The 16868-nt window shown below is 36.5% G+C and overlaps 1 protein-coding gene across 4 annotated transcripts in view; it reads left to right on the top strand.

Annotated features, from left to right (window-relative positions):
* LOC145265557 (uncharacterized) overlaps positions 1-15346 on the top strand; it is a 62490-nt gene extending 47144 nt beyond the window's left edge. Inside the window, exons 1-5 of one of the 4 annotated variants that reach the window (XM_080121532.1) lie at positions 890-984; positions 1751-1897; positions 9284-9451; positions 12979-13166; positions 14260-15160. In XM_080121532.1, coding sequence (XP_079977658.1) covers positions 1778-1897; positions 9284-9451; positions 12979-13166; positions 14260-15040 — 1257 coding nt within the window. In that variant the 5' untranslated portion in view covers positions 890-984; positions 1751-1777 and the 3' untranslated portion in view covers positions 15041-15160. Of the gene's footprint in view, positions 1-889; positions 985-1750; positions 1898-9283; positions 9452-12978; positions 13167-14259 lie in introns of those variants that run through there. The other 3 variants (XM_080121529.1, XM_080121530.1, XM_080121531.1) reach the window with 3 other exon arrangements.
* Positions 15347-16868: the final 1522 nt, after the last annotated feature.

Below are 16868 nucleotides of genomic sequence, written 5' to 3'. Positions count from 1 at the left end.
CAGAGAAGCGGTCGGTCGCCTAACAACTTTTTAAAACTTTTTATATCACATGTAAATCGTAATATCTCAGAGTTAACAACGGAGTTCGCCTGTCTATTTAATTTGCTCGACTTCAGGAAAATAAATATTCAACAGTTTTCGCTCGCCACATGTAGGTTAGGCCTTTTCCTATAATGTTTCCCTCTACCCCCAATGTCTTGAGGAAAAAAAAAAAATAAAAGCATTCCTGCACTAAATGAAATGCTACCCCGCAGTCAAAAGTTGACCTCATTAAGTCATTAAAACGTGCACCTCCCAAATCCAAATAATTAAATAAATTCAAACGTCTTTCCGTTAGCATTTTGCAGTGGCCCAATGATTAAAACCGTCGTTTTTTTTCACACTTTAATTTATAACTTTGCCTCAAGTGTTCGGGGTTCGATCCTCATACTTACCTACCAAAACATTTTTTTTTATTATTTTACCCCCCCCCCCCGGAGTTTTGATTTACCCAAAACCACACACACCTCCAAACACCCGGGCAACGCCGGATACCCTTCGCTCGTTGAAATATAAAAACAATAACAAATATTTAATAAATTATCTTTTTTGTACATTTTTATTGGCGACGATTGATTCTAAAACCTTCACTATCTGCCAGCATCGTCACCCATTTCCCTCAACATCTCTTTGTGGTCGACCTATTTTGACCTCACACCTGTCACAGTCCACCTCCTCTTCCTGTTATTTTCCTGAGAACTGGTTTATTTGCAAACTTTTATGTCACTTTGACCTGCAACTGTTCGTCTATTTCAAAATACACACTAACTGATGTAATCACTATTCGACTTATGCCCATCTGCAATAACACATATTAGATATTTTAATGTAGTAAGATTGTATATCATAAACCGGAAGTCCTACACTCTAGTTTCGCCTTTTTTTTTGGGGGGGGGGGGCTCATAATGGACTTGCGAATCGAAATCGGAGTAATTTGTATTCAAGGTGAGTACCCTGCCACCTGAGCCATCATGCCACATACAAGAAAGTCAGTACTTGTTTATTTTAATCAAGACATAAAAAATTTAATATTGAAAAAAAGTTATATTGTACGTACCCGTTATGGAATGAAGTTCTCCAAAAAACATTTCACTTAATTTGATCAAGTACTTTTTTTTTACAGAGAAAAATCAAATTTTAATAGGATCAATTGCATCCCGGCCATCTTGCCTATTTCGCGGATGAGGAGGAAAGGAGTGCCAAGGGAGATAACTTCATTACCACTTAAAGTTTGTCAGAATTTGAAGAGATTATTTTGAAACATGAGCAGAAAAAGATACCTAAATAAATATTTTAGTTTTTTACAGAGTTTCTCTGTTCTTTTTTTTTAATCTGTTTTTAATTTTGTGCTTTGTTAACCTCTTAAGTCGCTCTAGAAAAGATGACATGATTCCATTTCTGTTTGATGAAAACCTGTTTTCTTTTTTTGTTGCAGACCTTCTACTAGTTGGCCAGTTGTGTACAAATCCAAGAGCGGTAGAAGTCTTCTATCATGTCTGAAAGTGACACAATGTTCAATGAACGAGATCAGAGATGTGCCGCTGTACAACTCATGCTCTCTACCGATCCAAGTTATGACAACAGGACCATTGCCAGCACCCTCAAATATTCCAAATAGTGAATTTTTCAAACCAACAGCTGGCAAAACCAATAACGTACTGAATGAAAAAAAAAAAAAAAAATTTGAAAAGTAAAAAATTATATTTTTCAGCAGGAAAATCTGACGGATGTTTTCATAATGGCTCAACTCTTTAACGTACTTCGTTGCTTCAGTTGTTCGACGTTTCAAGTTTCCCAAGTGAAGAAAGCCAAAAAATGGTCCTGTAAAGTGTGCGGAGAAAAGCAGTCCCTAACTAAGGTAAATAGTTAATTTATTAATAGTTTGTCTATGACAAATTATAAAGACAGTAATTGCGACTAGTCATGAGATTACATCCATAAATACATTGTTCCTATTTACAATGCCTCCCCACGGGACAGAGTTAGACACCAGGGTCGTTTTTTTAACGTGGAGAAAAGGAACAAAAATAAAAATTGTCTCAGTCGTGAAGGATTTCTCCTCCACTGACAGAGAACAAGAAATTGAAGTGCAGCATCTGAAGAACAGATACTACACTTTGATGTATTTATTTGCTCCCCCACTGAGCAAATTAGGCACAAGGCCGATTTTTAATGTGAGGAGTGAAAGGGAAATGGGGACCAACTCCCCGGGGAGTAGGGGAGCTGGATAGTGACAATTGGTATGAAGGGTTGCCCCTACATTAACCAAGGTCTTATATGTGGGGTTGCCCCCACATATGGTCTTTGCTTGCAGTATCTGCCGGAACAGATACTACACTTTGATCTTGGTCCGAAGGCCAAGCTTATTGTTCCTATACAAATATGGATGCTTCTTCATTATAATAGCTAAGATCAAAATGTTATGTCACAGTAATGAACATATCCAAAAATTACAAAAAAACAATGTTGAAAATTAATTATTAATGAAAACAGTTTTCAACGACAATTAGAAGAAAATTGAGTTTTACTAAATTGACCTAAGATTTTCAAAATTTTCAAAAAATAATTATCTCCCTTGTCAAACTCTCAGGTTTCTATTTTTAGCAAAACTGGCTAAAGCAAAATGTTTGCTAGTTGTTTTTGAAAACTATTCAGTATTTTAATTTTCAAATTTTGTTATTATAGTGAAGAAGCACCCAAAATATGAATACACAAGTTCCCATTTACTTGCTCCCCAGAGGGCAGAGTTAGACACAAGGTAGGTTTTTAATGTGGAAAAAATTCAGCTCCCCCCCCCAAAAAAAGGGCACTCTGGCATTAGAACAAAAATAAAAATTACCTCAGTCTGGAAAGATTTCTCCTTTACTGACTGAGGACAGACGAGACAGTGAAGCATCAGAACAAATACTACACTTTGTTCATAGCCAAAAGGCCAAGTTAGTATTTACCTGCTGTCATTAAGAGCATGGGCCAAACTTTTAGGGGCTATTTTGCACTTAGGGCGATTTTTTCAAAATGCTGAAAGTATCCGTCCACGTTAGATTTGTGAAACGTTGGTACAAGGCAGGCATGTTTGTGGATGTCGAACTCCTCTCGTCTTTCTTGGGGGGTTAGGTGTAAAAAAATGGTAGTAGGGGGGATCAAAACAACAGTAGGCAGTTTAGATGAAGAGAGGTGTTAAAAAAAAAGTTGTAGTAGGCAGGCAGGCTCAAACCGGTAACGCAAAGGATGAAAAGAAAAAATGTAACATCTTAGCGAATGTCTTCATCGCGCAATTGGAAGTCAAGAGCGTTAAAATTAAGCAAAAAAAAAATATACACTGTGCCTTGTTTGGGGTGAAAATTGGATAAAAAAAACAAAAAAACAAATATGCATTGATGACATACCTGTTTCTGCTATTGGCCGCCTCTGTCTCTTGGCCAAGCCTGGGAGATTTGTCAATCATCTTTGGAGGAGCTGGAACCTGTTGTAACAAAGATGCTTCAAGATGGACCCAAGACAAATGCTTGTTTTTATATATATTTTTAATCACTTCCAGGCATTTCATCACAGCAGAACTTGAATGAATCTTGGCTTGTGGTTTCTCTATGCCTCCATTCTAAGACCTCCCTTGAAGGTATAAACATTCTGATTTCTTCAGATGTTTTTTAAACAACCTTTGTTAAAAAAAAGTGAGGGAAATTATTAACAGTTGTTTCAACCAGACGAGTGTTTTTTGTAAAAGTTTGTCAAGGCGGGGAGGAACCATAGAATGGTGCTCAGACGAGTACCTGCCATGAAAATGCGTGGGGACTCCTAGGATTCTTAAGTTAATTACCAATCCATTGAATTCACTGTCCTCTTTGGCCTAATGTTTAGCGAGGAAGACTAACTACCCACCTCTTTCTCTATTTGTTTTTTATTTTAACCACGTGGAAGCCATTCTTAACATCACTTTGTCCTTGTGCCAATATCCTCCATCCGGGCAATGCTGGGTACTCCCCGCTAGTTTGTTATAAAAGAAAAAATGTCGACCTGGATTTTTATTTCTTCCTTTCCTCTCGTTTTTTTGTAACGGCAACTTTACAATGTTTTTCTGTGTTTTTTTTTCTCAAGTTTGTTCGTTTGTTACTTGCAATTTTATGATCTACCCATTTTTATATTGAGCTTTTTTGACCCTAACCTTAATTTCGTTTTTAAACAAAACTCATCTCACATTTGATTGCAACTTTGTTTTTCCTCGAGTGGCCTTCAGGCCTTGTATAAGTGGTGATTCCTTTGTAAAAAAAAAAAAATCTCCCCTTTACAGATTGGTTATGTATAGTCTAAAACTAGATGGCGCTGACTAGCAATCAATTTGGATAGGATGGCAATGTTTATAAGTATAAGAAATTCAATCCTTTGATTGAAGAGTGTTTTTCATGAAATAAGCTGAAGGAGAAAAGCCTGAAAATTATATTTTTTATGTGCTGCCTTTCTTTTCCCCATTATAGGTAGGTCACTGGCACCAATAACCATCTGCTTTGGGTTGGTTGAGCTCTGCAAATTTGAAACACAGTCCACCTAAGGGAAAGTAAACCTTGATTTCAAACCTTACCTGCTTGGTAGAACACCCATCCATGGGAAAGGCTTCAAGAGTAAATTTGGAGGAAAAATCCTAAGCAATTCAATGTTACCTACAACTTGACTTTACCAGCTTCTGCGACAGTACTTGGTAAAATTAATTTGTGAGTGACATCTCTTCTGGAGGTTGTATGTTCAGTCCTCAGTGCGGGCAATACTCAGAATACAGTTCTCCTTGGTTATGGTTATGTGAATTACATGAAGAGTTTCGTTCAAAATTCCGTGCAGATTTTCGAGTTCAACAAAAAGACAGTGTTGCATAAAAAATTTGCACTTAATTATTTTTTGTGTGAAAAATAAATGAAATATTGTTTTATTGTTTTTTTAGTATTATTAAAAATATGTTACTTCATGAAATATTAGCAGGCCGTCCGGCGTTGCCCGGTCGTAAATTACACATACACATATTTTAATTTGTATAAAAACTGACACGTGCATGGAAGAATACAATTTTGAATTACGTAACACTTCTCCCTGGTTTTATGGTTCTGTGGATTGCATAAAGAGTTCCATTCGAAATTTCGTGCAGATTTTTGAGTTCAACAAAAAGATTCCTGTGTTCGAAATGATACACCTGAGGAAGGTCAGAGGTTACATCGCCCGAAACATTGTGAAAATAGCAATCAGTAGTCCAAAGAACCTAAATAATACAAAATCAACATTAACGTAAGAAAATTAGTTGTAATTTTATAACAGTTTGGTTTAATTAATAATTTAATGGGCAAAAAAATAGCCTTATACTTAAATTTAAGTTTTAAAATTCTCTTTAAAAAGCAATAATTTTGTTGAAATTAAAACTATAATAAAAACATTTATATAAGGTGGAGAGGGCGAAAAAAGGCGAAACGAAAATGAAAGCAGAAAGATTCCTGGACAACAAGGTGTTAGACCATGTGGTCCGCTGCTTGCTCATCAACGCTTGCCAACCCCGATATTATATCCCATGGTCCTCTGCTTCGTTTTCTCTTCTGACCATGTCATCTCTCATATCGGCAACTGCCGAAGGTGACGTGCAGTGGTTCACAAGTATCAACAAAAAATACAAACTCCGACACATTCTGCAAATATCAGTTGAACTCTGGGTGTGTGTGTGACACTATCGATCCTCTACACGCTAATGGTCCACATCTTAGTTTTCTGTCGAGGCTGTTTGTTAGTCAGTTAATGTCAGCTCAATCCCCCCTCCTCAAAGCTCTCTCGATCTGTTTAACTCGCAACTGTCCTTAACTTTAACTGATTGATTAACAATCCTAGTTTAGCTTTCTTCTGTGTTCCGATAGTTGTACAGGATGCTCTCAAAGTTTTGCTACTAAAACGATTTGCCCAAAAGTCTTCTTATCCTTACTATAAATTGTGGTCTAAAATATTTGTTGTTGCTGTAAATTCACCCTTGTCCATTCATCTGTCCGCACTTTTGTCAGTAATTACTTTTAGGGCTAATAAAAACACTCCATTTTGGGAACTATTTTACCATATTTGTGCAAAATTTTCTATGTATGTCTATTTAGCAGTTTTGCATGGTGCTGAACTCAAATTTATATATGTTAAGGTCTTGGGGACTTTTGGGGCAAATGATGGACTTGGTCGTTTCTTTTTTTGCATAGTGCAGAACTCAAATTTAAGGCCTAAAACTGCACTGTTTGCTCATTTTCACCAGGATTTGATGTCCCTTTTGGAGCTAAATAGGGGGGAGGGAGCAAATGATGGACTTAGTCATTTCTTTTTTTGCATGGTGCAGAACTCAAAGTTACATATGTTAAGGACTAAAACTGCACCATTTGTTGATTTTTCACCAGGGGCTATCGGGGGTGGATGGGTGCAAATGCTGGACTTTTTTATGCCTCATCCACTGTGCACTCACGGGGGACCATGCATGCTTCACTTGTTTTCATAAAAAATAACGATAATGGAGAACGAATCGCCAGATAACGTCTTTGTGAAATATCACAAGTGCAATTGGTGCTACCAGATCAAAGCTGTATGAACATATCGGCTTCCTGGCCTAAAACATTCTGCAAATATCAGTTGCGTTGTGTGTGTGTGTGTGTGTGTGCGCGTGACACTATCGATCCTCTCCCTGCTAAGATCCTCATCTATGTCTTTCTCGTAATGCATGCTCATCATCAATAGTCAAGTAAAGGATACCTGGACAAAAAGACAAAAGAAATAAAACTCGTACAGAATGTGAAACCACGTGCTAACCCGCTCAACAGCAAACGCCTAACTTAACATTCTTTCTGTGGTCTCCTTCGTCTTCTCTTCTGGCTATCTTGTCATCTCCCATATTGGCGTCTGCCGAGAGGCGGCACACACGGGTTCACAAGTATAAAAAAAATAAAAATAAAATAAAATAAAATACGATAAACACAAATTCTGACACAATCTGCAAATATCAGTTGGTGGGTGGGTACATGTGTGAGAGGGACACTATCAACCCGCTACATGTTAAGATTCACATCTACGTCCTGTCAAGGCCAACTTCGTCAGTTGACATCAGCTTTTAACTGTCTACGCTGAGTCGGACATATGCTAAGATTTGCCCCAATGGATCCCTGATGGGAAAAACGAGAGGAAGACCAAACACGAACAGAAAACAAACAATTGAGAAAGATTTGATTGCAACAGGAAGAAACTGGATAGATGCTCTGGATCTGGCTTCAGATCAAAAACAATCACATACTTTGACTGCCTCATGCATCACAAAACAGAGGAATTCCTAATAAGGAGGGCAACTTTATAAGCTGTGTTGCTTTTTCTTTTTTTTTTTTTTAAATGTTGCAGGTCTCTTGGAATTCATTGAAAGGAATACGATATGAAAAATAATAAGCTCTTATTTACCAAACTCTATCGACAAAGTCTTTGTTCTTCAGGTATGGCAATATCTTTGTTCTCCAATTTCTCTGAAATATGCCAAAGCAGCAAACTGGCTATTTTGCTGGTGTCTCTGTTCAACATTTTCTTGTAGTGCATGTTCGTTATCAGGAGTCAAGTAAGGGATACCTGGACAAAAAGACAAAAGAAATACAAATTCATACAATATGTGAAACCACGTGCTACCCCGCTCAACAGCAAACACCGAACTTAACATTCTTTCTGTGGTCTTCTCCTTCGTCTTCTCTTCTGGCCATCTTGTCATCTCTTACATTGACGACACACCATAGGTTCACAAGTATAAAAGAATAAAAATAAAATAAAACAAAATGCAATAAACACAAATTCCAATATGATCGACAAATATCAGTTGGTGGGTTGGATGCATGTGCGAGAGAGACACACTATCAACCCTCTACATACTAAGGTCCACATCTATGTCCTGTCAAGACCAACTTCGTCAGTTGACATCAACTCTCTTGATCTAGTCAAAGTGACAACTTGCCTTCCACTGTCAAACTCAACTTTTGTCATCCATCGCAAACCCAAGACTGTCTGCAAACTGTCCTTACTTGTCATTAACTTATTCTAAAATTAACTCTAAAATATACTGACCAACGTCCATTTTTTTTTTAATAGCCACCACACCCTGATTAACAAAAAGACAAAACAAATATAAGTTTATACAGAATGTGAAACCATGTGCTACCCCGCTCGACAACAAACGCTGACCTTAGCATCCTTTCCATCGTCTTCTTCTTCATCTTCTCTTCATTATCTCTCACATCAGCGGCTGCCGAGGAGGGGGGGGGGGTTCACACAGGCAAATAAAATAAAACAAAATACAAAAAACTCTGTTCCGTTTTCCTGCTTTCCAACTGACTACAATATGGTTGTCTTCAAGTCCAACGTAAACAAGTTCCTGATGAGTAGGGCTATGACAAGAGAATATTGTTTTCGTTGTTTTGACTCTTGAGTATATATCAGTTAGTATCTTATATGTTTTCATATAAATTGAGGTGGTTCTTGATTGATTAACCATGTCTAACTGTGTCGGATATATACTCGAGAGTCAGATCAATGATAAGAATGTTCTAGTGTCATAGCCCTAATGATAAGCCATCCCCTTAAGTAATCCAATTTACCAAATTTCTAATACTAATGATTATTACGACATGTTCTCTTTGACCAACGTACACTCATTGACCCTTAACCCCAAGTGGCCTCGGGCCTTCATAAGTGGTGACTCCTTTGTAAAAAAACAAAAAAATCCCCCAAAACTCCCACAAATTCCAACACAATCTGCAAATGCCAGTTGGTGAGTGACTGTGTGTGTGTATGTGAGAGAAAGACACCTATTAACCCTCTACACGTTAAGGTCCACATCTACGTTCTGTCAAGGCCAAGTTAGTCAGTTGATGTCAACTCATCTCAGTCCCTCAAAGCTCTCTTGATCTAGTCCAAGCCACGACCTGCCATCAACTCAGTCCAACTCGCAACTGTCCTTAACTTTAACTGATTGATTAACAATCCTATTTTAGCTTTCTTTTGTGTTCCTTGGTGAACAACTTCCTATACCTTTGTTCTGCTGATAAACTTATTTCCTCATTTTGTTTGTAATATTTTTCCTCTATTAAAAAAAAAAAAAAGTTCCTAACACGTGGAAGGGAGACGTTAATCGTATCACACAGGTTATTTTTCTCATGTCTAAACACAGAACTTTATCGCAAAGATGATGTGACAATTTTTTGCTATTATTTGTTGCTTCCAGGTTTATGGCCAAGGGACAGGTACCGAATGTCGGCACCATGTACAGAAATTAAATCTCTTACGCCAAAACGCTGCTGAAAAAGTGTACAAAGCCGCCATCGAGCAAGACTATGTGGAAGATTTTGAAGAACACGATGGATGCTTGCCAAATGATTTTAATGGATCTATGGTAACTATAAAATGGTTTTTAAGAAATTTGAAAATTTTTGTTGTGTCGGCTTATAAATATTGTTGCGGCCGACATGTTATTATGTAATAAAACTGTATGTTATCCCACTCGACATTGCTGACCCAACATTGTGTACTGTGGTCTTCTTCTCCTTTGTCTTTTCCTCTGGCATGTCGTTGTCTCTCTGGCTGTTGAGGGAGTGCGCATGAATTCACATTAAAATATTAAAAAATAAAATTAAAAAAATTTTTTTTATTACATTTTCACCCCAAACAAGGCACAGTGTCACTATGATGTAGGGGCCTACTATCAGAGACATAAGTTGCAGGAATACTATGTAGGGAGTTGAGCAGCAAGATGTCTGTTTACATTACACTTGAACTTCTGCATGTCAGTACAGTTTGGGAAGCAGGAACCTGGAAGGCAATACCAAAGTCTAGCAGTTCTGGAAAAGAAACTATTAGAGTAGAGGGCTTTCTTATATCTACGGATCTCTACTGTGTAGGGGTGGGACTTTGCTCTTGTCGGTGGTATTTACGTTGAGACAGAGGTTGAAGCTTAGATGACAGTTCAGGACCTATCAGGTTGGCGACTCTCTTTTGAACCCTGTCCAGGAGTGAGAGACTAGTAGTAGATGCACCCGCCCAAATGTGACAACAATACTCCATATATGGACGAATGGTGGCTTTGTAGAGGTACAGAATACTTTCAGGCGTAAGTAATTTTCTAGTATGGTAGAAAGACCCTCAATTTCTTCGCAGCAGCCTTGGCAATAAATATAAATAAAACAAGATACAAACTTTGACACATTCTCCAAATATCAATTGCACTGTGTGTATGTGGGTGTGTGACACCATCGATCTTCTGAAAGCTAAGGTCCACATCCACATTTACTGCCAAGGCTTTGTTCATTAGTTGGTTGATCTCCGAGAAAATCAAAACTATATTTCTCTTTCATATTTTCCTCTTAAATTGATACTAGAAAGTGCTGGCTGAATGTTGTGATAGTAATGCGCGGAAGCGCCCAGGACTTGTGTGTCAGTGTTTTAATCGGCCCCCACCTATGGCAAATATGAGTTTGTCCAAGGGCTACAAAAAGATGACGCTATAGTCATTCAGTGAGTAACTGCCAAGGTTGCTCTGGTAGTGTGTCGGGTCGAATCGTTCGAATTGTGTTGAGTCGTGTCGATGGAGTTTTTGGTATTGTGTTGGGTTGTGTTAACAGAATTGTTCGGGACTGTGCTGGGTCATGTCAACGGAAATGTTTGGTACCGTGTTGTGTCGCATCGACTGTATTTGAGTCGTGTAGATGGAAGCGTTTGGTTTAAGTGTATTTGCAGTCATACTGCTATGTGTGATAACTATATATATATATATATATATATATATATATAGTTACATGATTATTTTATATATGTATGTGTATATATATATATATATATATATCTCGATGCTTCTATTCAGTCTCGAAAGACAAAGGATAACTCTTGTATGGGGCAGCTGCGTGTGTAATTGTGAGGCAAGGGTTGCGCAATCTCCTCCACACTTCTCCTGAATTGGCACTGTTTGAGTCCAGTGGAAAGGAGAAGTCCAGCATGACTGGAAACAATGCTGAGATAAGCGGAGAGCACATACAGCACCTAGAAGTCCCAAATGGTCACCCATTTAGTACTGGCCAGGCTCATCATTGCTTAACTGGTGATCTGATGGGAACCGATGTGTCAAATGTGATTATGTTGTGTGGTTGTGTGTGTGTGTGTGTATATATATATATATATATATATATATATATATATATAATGTCATCCACATACAGTACTGTTTCGTTGTATCACAACTCATCAGTGCGGCTAGACATACACCTTTCCCCAGAAACTTACCTACAACCGTCGAGTTGACAGTTGGCAGTTCTAACTATTGCCCATGAATCGGTGCTGTAAATATTTCTCCTCGAGTGTGTATTAAATTCACACCCGTCACTTACAGTGCTCAAACCATAAGTTTGTTTACAAACAAATTTATAGTGGGCTTTGCTTAATTGCTTAAATATTTATCTGGTGAAAATATATTGTGCTCAACAATATATATGTATGTATATTTTGAATTTGGTCTGTCCGTCTTCTCCCGTGAATTACAGTCTTGTTAGGAACAAAGAAGATTATGAATGCCAATGAGTTATGTTTACTAAGTGTGATATGTGCCAGATGAGCACCTAAAAAAATATGACGTTTTGCCGTGTATCAATATCCTGAATGAATATTCCAAATACTGTGGCAGAATCCCGTAACAAAATGCCAAATTAATTTATCAATTTCAGCAAACCAACATTAAAAACCTTTTAATTATCATCTCTTTATATAGGTGGCCCTGGGGATGACCCTGTAACAAAATAAAATTATCTATAGTCCGGAGTTGTCTCCCTTTGAAATTCGTTTGTTTCTAGAACGATATTTTATATCAATTAAAAAAAAAAAAAAAATATGCAAAACAGGTATGGCCATGTTGAAAGAATGGATGCAAGTTTTTGGGTTAGTAGATGTAGAACAGTTGAGGTGGCATGGTCAGTTGGCAGAGGAAGGCCAAAGAAAACATAGGAGAAAGTGATATGGTTGGACTTGAGAGAAAAGCGGGACGAAGAAAAACCTGGCCAGAAATAGATTAGTTTAAAAGTCGATTCTTGCATAAAATAGATATTAAATCTAATACGATGATGAAAGAAGAAATGAGACTGCTTGGCTAAATAGATGTAGAACAGTTGAGGCAGCAGGTTTAGTTGACAAAAGAAAACCAAGGACAGCATAGCAGGAAGTGATAAGGATGGATTTGAGAGAAAGAGGGATAAATGAAGACTTGGGTAGTTTGGAAAGCCTATTTCTAAAAGTTATTCAATGCATGCTAACATATAAAACAGTTGTTAAACTGAATATGATAATGATGATGATTGAAACAGACACACACATTATGATTGATGATGATGATGGTTTTCGTATTGCTTTTTCTTGTGATTCTTATTGCATTATAAAAAATTGTTGTGGTTATTATTTTGGTTTGTAATTAAAAACCAAAAATACAGAAAAATCTTCGATATAGAAACCTGACACTGAACAATTATGTCATATTCCAAAAATCATGTAAATTGATCAAGCATCTATTTTTTAACTAAAATAAATAAAAAAAAAAAATGAAAATTTACGATTTTTTAGCAATCAAAATATTTTAATTATTTTTAATACAAACCAAATCTCGCTAGTCAAATTGAATTGTCGCCTTTGAATTTTAACACATTCTAAAACAACATGACGCCTCTCGGTTCTCGGCTCCCTCATCAGAAAATTTGATTTTCTTAGTCAAAAAAACAAAAAAACTACTTGATCAATTTATGTGATTTTTGGAATATGACATCTTCGTCCCATGATACATTCATCATAGAGATTTATTTGTATTCTTTGTATTTTTTTTTTTTAAAGTAAGTCGAATTCTAAATAAGAACCAATTTTTTTTTCTTTACAATTTGTAACTTTTTGCAGGAATTATCACAGACATTTCAGAATGGTAGCAGCAAATGGTCCAAATTCTTGCCCCATGAAGATGGCTCTATGACATCTCAGCCGCAAATGGAAGAAGCTGGTTATCTGGAAGAATATTGCGACGAAGAACAAGAGATAAGGAAGATTGCACAGAAATCCAACAAATTTTCTCATCGGCAGAAAAGAAAGTAAGTTTTCTACTTCTTGGTTTGAAAGACAATTTCTTAAAGTGGTCCAACACATGCCTGCATGTAGAACGAACATTAGTGCTTGTGTAGATTCGTGATCTTTTTAACCAACACACTTCAGGTGAAAACATTATTATATACTTATGTGTAATCTTTTAATCCGACACATTTCAGATGAAAACATTATTACATACTTATGTTTCACTTGTTTTAACTTTCACATTTCGGGTGAAAACATTATTACATACTTATGTGTAATCTTTTAATCCAACACATTTCAGGTGAAAACATTATTACTAGGGCTCTGACAACAGCATATTCTTTTCCTTGTTTTGACTCTCAAGTATATATCCATAGATATCTTATATATTTTTATGTAGAGTGATGTGGTTCTTGGTTGATTAATTGTGTTTAACTGTGTCGGATATATACTCGAGAGTAAAAATAATGAAAAGAATATGCTGTTGTCACAGCCCTAATTATTACATACTTATGTGTCAACTTTTTAACCAACACATTTCAGGTGAAAACATTATGTCTCTGTTTCTGAATTTTTTTAAACGAGAACTGATAATTTGTATTATTCGGAACTACTGTTGTTATTGTTTTGGCTGATGTAAACTCGGACAGAAAGATTCCCGGGTTCGGCAAGATACACCTGAAGAAAGTCGGAGGTTACATCAGCCAAAAGGCTGTGAAAATTACCTTCAAGATGACAGTAGTAGTCCAGAGAATCCAAATCATACGAATTAGAATTTCTTTCTTAACATATGATACCAAGGGGAGACAATGCATGTTTTAGTCATCTCTAATTATTTCCCCTTTTGGAAGTTTTTTTTTTTTTTTTTTTTTTTTTTTTTGTACTTGTGTGCAATGGTGAAAACATTATTACGTACTTACGTGTAATGGTGAAATTAGTATCATATATGTAAATATATCCTGAACCAGCAGGATAACTATATTTTACAAAATATGCCTTATTTGAGGCGGAAAAGAGTAGAACGCCCCCCCCCCCCCCAAAAAAAAAACATAGGCACTGAAAGTTTAAAGAACTTTTAAGAAGACTTAATGAACTTTTCTATTTTATTTCCAGGAATTCTTTCTTGAAAGCAGACTCTGTTGATCTTTTTCCAAAGTCTGATGATTTGATGAAAAAACCGAGGAATACCATTACGAACTATTTCCAATTGTCTTCCGCAGTTAATCAGAACAAAAGCCACAACTTGTCACATGATGTGTCCGTCGGATCTCGTAATCCAAATACGAACCTCATCACTCGTCCTAATCCGTTTCGCTTCAAACATTTTACACCAGACATGGATTCACTAGTTAAAACCTCATCAGCGGATACGGATTTGTTAAAGAACAAAAAATCCAATTCGTCAACATTTAACCCACCCTATCAGCCGAGTTCTACTGAGCAGAAAGAGACTGGCATTGAAACTTTCAACAACACCAAATGTAGTGAAAAGGATTCATTTTCAATGGACAGTTCTCCAAAGAATTCTCATTCCAACGTAGAAAATAGTTTTTCGCGTAAAGAATTGCTTGCAAATGGACATTCTCGAACTTTAAATATTATCTATGGATTAAAAACTCAAAATGTATCGACACACTCGACGGAGAATTTGTATCTAAAAAACGTCAATAATGATATCAGTTTATTTTCCGAGGTTAAACGGAAAACTGATTCCGATGGACAAATGTTACCGACTTTTCCCGAATTATCAAAATCCAAAGAAAATTTTTCAGAACAAAATATTTCTGTTTTAAAAAATTTCGATAAAGAGACGTCGACAGTCGATTCATGTTCGTCAAGCTTCACTAAGAATATTTTCCAAATTGACGAAAATGAAATCGACTTTGATTTTTGAATTATTTAAAACTTAATTTTACATTTTATCAATTAATTTTAATGCTAACCTTTGACATTTTCAACATTTTTTTTTTTTAATTATTTGCCCAAAACAACAGGTGTTTTATATTTACTTAATTATCCATTTTTTTTATATATGATTAAGTAAATTTAAGAAATTTTTTTTTTTTTAATTATCGATATAAAGTTATATAGGTTTGAAATTTATTTCGTTATCATTATTATTAATCTAAGTATTGACATGTATACGCTCATGTATACAAAATAGACGGAAAAAATAAAATGAAGTTTGTTTTATTTCTAACATTATTATTATTGTTATCATTATTTATTTTGTTATCATTATTATTGACACGTATACACTCCTGTATGCAAAATGGACGGAAAAAATAAAATGAAGTTTGTTTTATTTCTAACATATTTCTGTTAAATCTTCTAGCAGTCCACCTCTCTTTATCATCCCCCCCCACATACACACGCATACACAACGACAACTCTCCTTTCTACAGGGTAGAAAGATAAATTTGTCGCCCTAAAGAAAACAACATTACAGCTCTATTTTAAAATGAAAAAATCAATTGCAGTAACTTAATTATGTAGTAGAGCTGATATCTATTAAATGTAGCTGCCTTCAGTCTCAATCACTACCACGGGTCCGAAACTAGGAGCATGCTTTTTCTACAAGCGCCGGCAGGAGCTCGGTGAATAATTGCAATTACTTTGTGAAGATCTCTTGGGTGTGCCCCGGGGTCTCATTTAGGGCTAACTAGCGGGGGGTACTCAGCATTGCCCGGGTGTTTGGAGGTGTGTGTGGTTTTGGGTAAATCAAAACTCCGGGGGGGGGGGGGGTTAAAATAAAAAAAAAAGTTTTGGTAGGTGAGTATGAGGATCGAACCCGAACCCTTAAGGCAAAGTTGGACATTAAAGTGTGAAAAAAAAAACGTGGGATGTTAACCACTGGGCCACCGTGACATACTAATGGAAACGCGTTTGAATTTATTTAATTACTTAAATTGGCAGGTGCATGTTTTAATGAGGTCAACTTTGACTGCGGGGTAGTATTTTATTTAATGCGGGAACGCTTTTTTAAAATTTTTATTTTCCCAAGATGTTGGGGGGGGGGCAGCTCCCCTTGTCCAAATTGAATACCAATTGTCTGATATAAGGAAAATATTTCCACATTGATCAAAGCTGATTGCTTTCGGACATTTCCGGCGATCGCGACCGGAAAAATACCACCAGAATTAGTGTCGCTTTTATTATACGAAAAAGCCTAATCCTCATGCGGCGAGCGAAAGATGTTGAATATTTATCTTCCCGAAGTCGAGCAAATTAAATAGACAGGCGACCTCCATTGTTAACTCAGAGATATTATGATTTATATGTGATATAAAAAGTTTTAAGAAGTTGTGAACTGACTGACCGCTTCTCGGAAAAAAGCCTTTCTTGGACATACACAAAAAGCGAAAATACATACACACATTTTCGCTTTTATATATATAGATAAAAACACTCCATTTTTGGGACTATTTTACCATATTTGTCCAAAATTTTCTGTGTATGTCTATTTAGCAGTTTTGCATGGTGCTAAACTCAAATTTAAATATGTTAAGACTTTGGAGACTTTTGGGGCTAAATGTGAGGGGGGGGAATGATGGACTTAGTCATTTCTTTTTTCGCATGGTGCAGAACTCAAATTTACATATGTTAAGCCCTAAAACTGCACCATTTTCATCAGGATTTGACATCCTCTGGGAACTTTTGGGGCTAAATGGGGCGGGGTGGGGCAAATGCTGAACTTAGTCATTTTTTTTGTATGCGTCGTT

The sequence above is a fragment of the Euprymna scolopes genome, chromosome 40, assembly GCF_053919585.1.
Source record: "Euprymna scolopes isolate OS-2025 chromosome 40, ASM5391958v1, whole genome shotgun sequence".
Taxonomy (NCBI): domain Eukaryota; kingdom Metazoa; phylum Mollusca; class Cephalopoda; order Sepiida; family Sepiolidae; genus Euprymna; species Euprymna scolopes.
The sequence above is the reverse complement of the archived record's forward strand: the minus strand, read 5'-3'. Positions and strand labels throughout refer to the sequence as shown.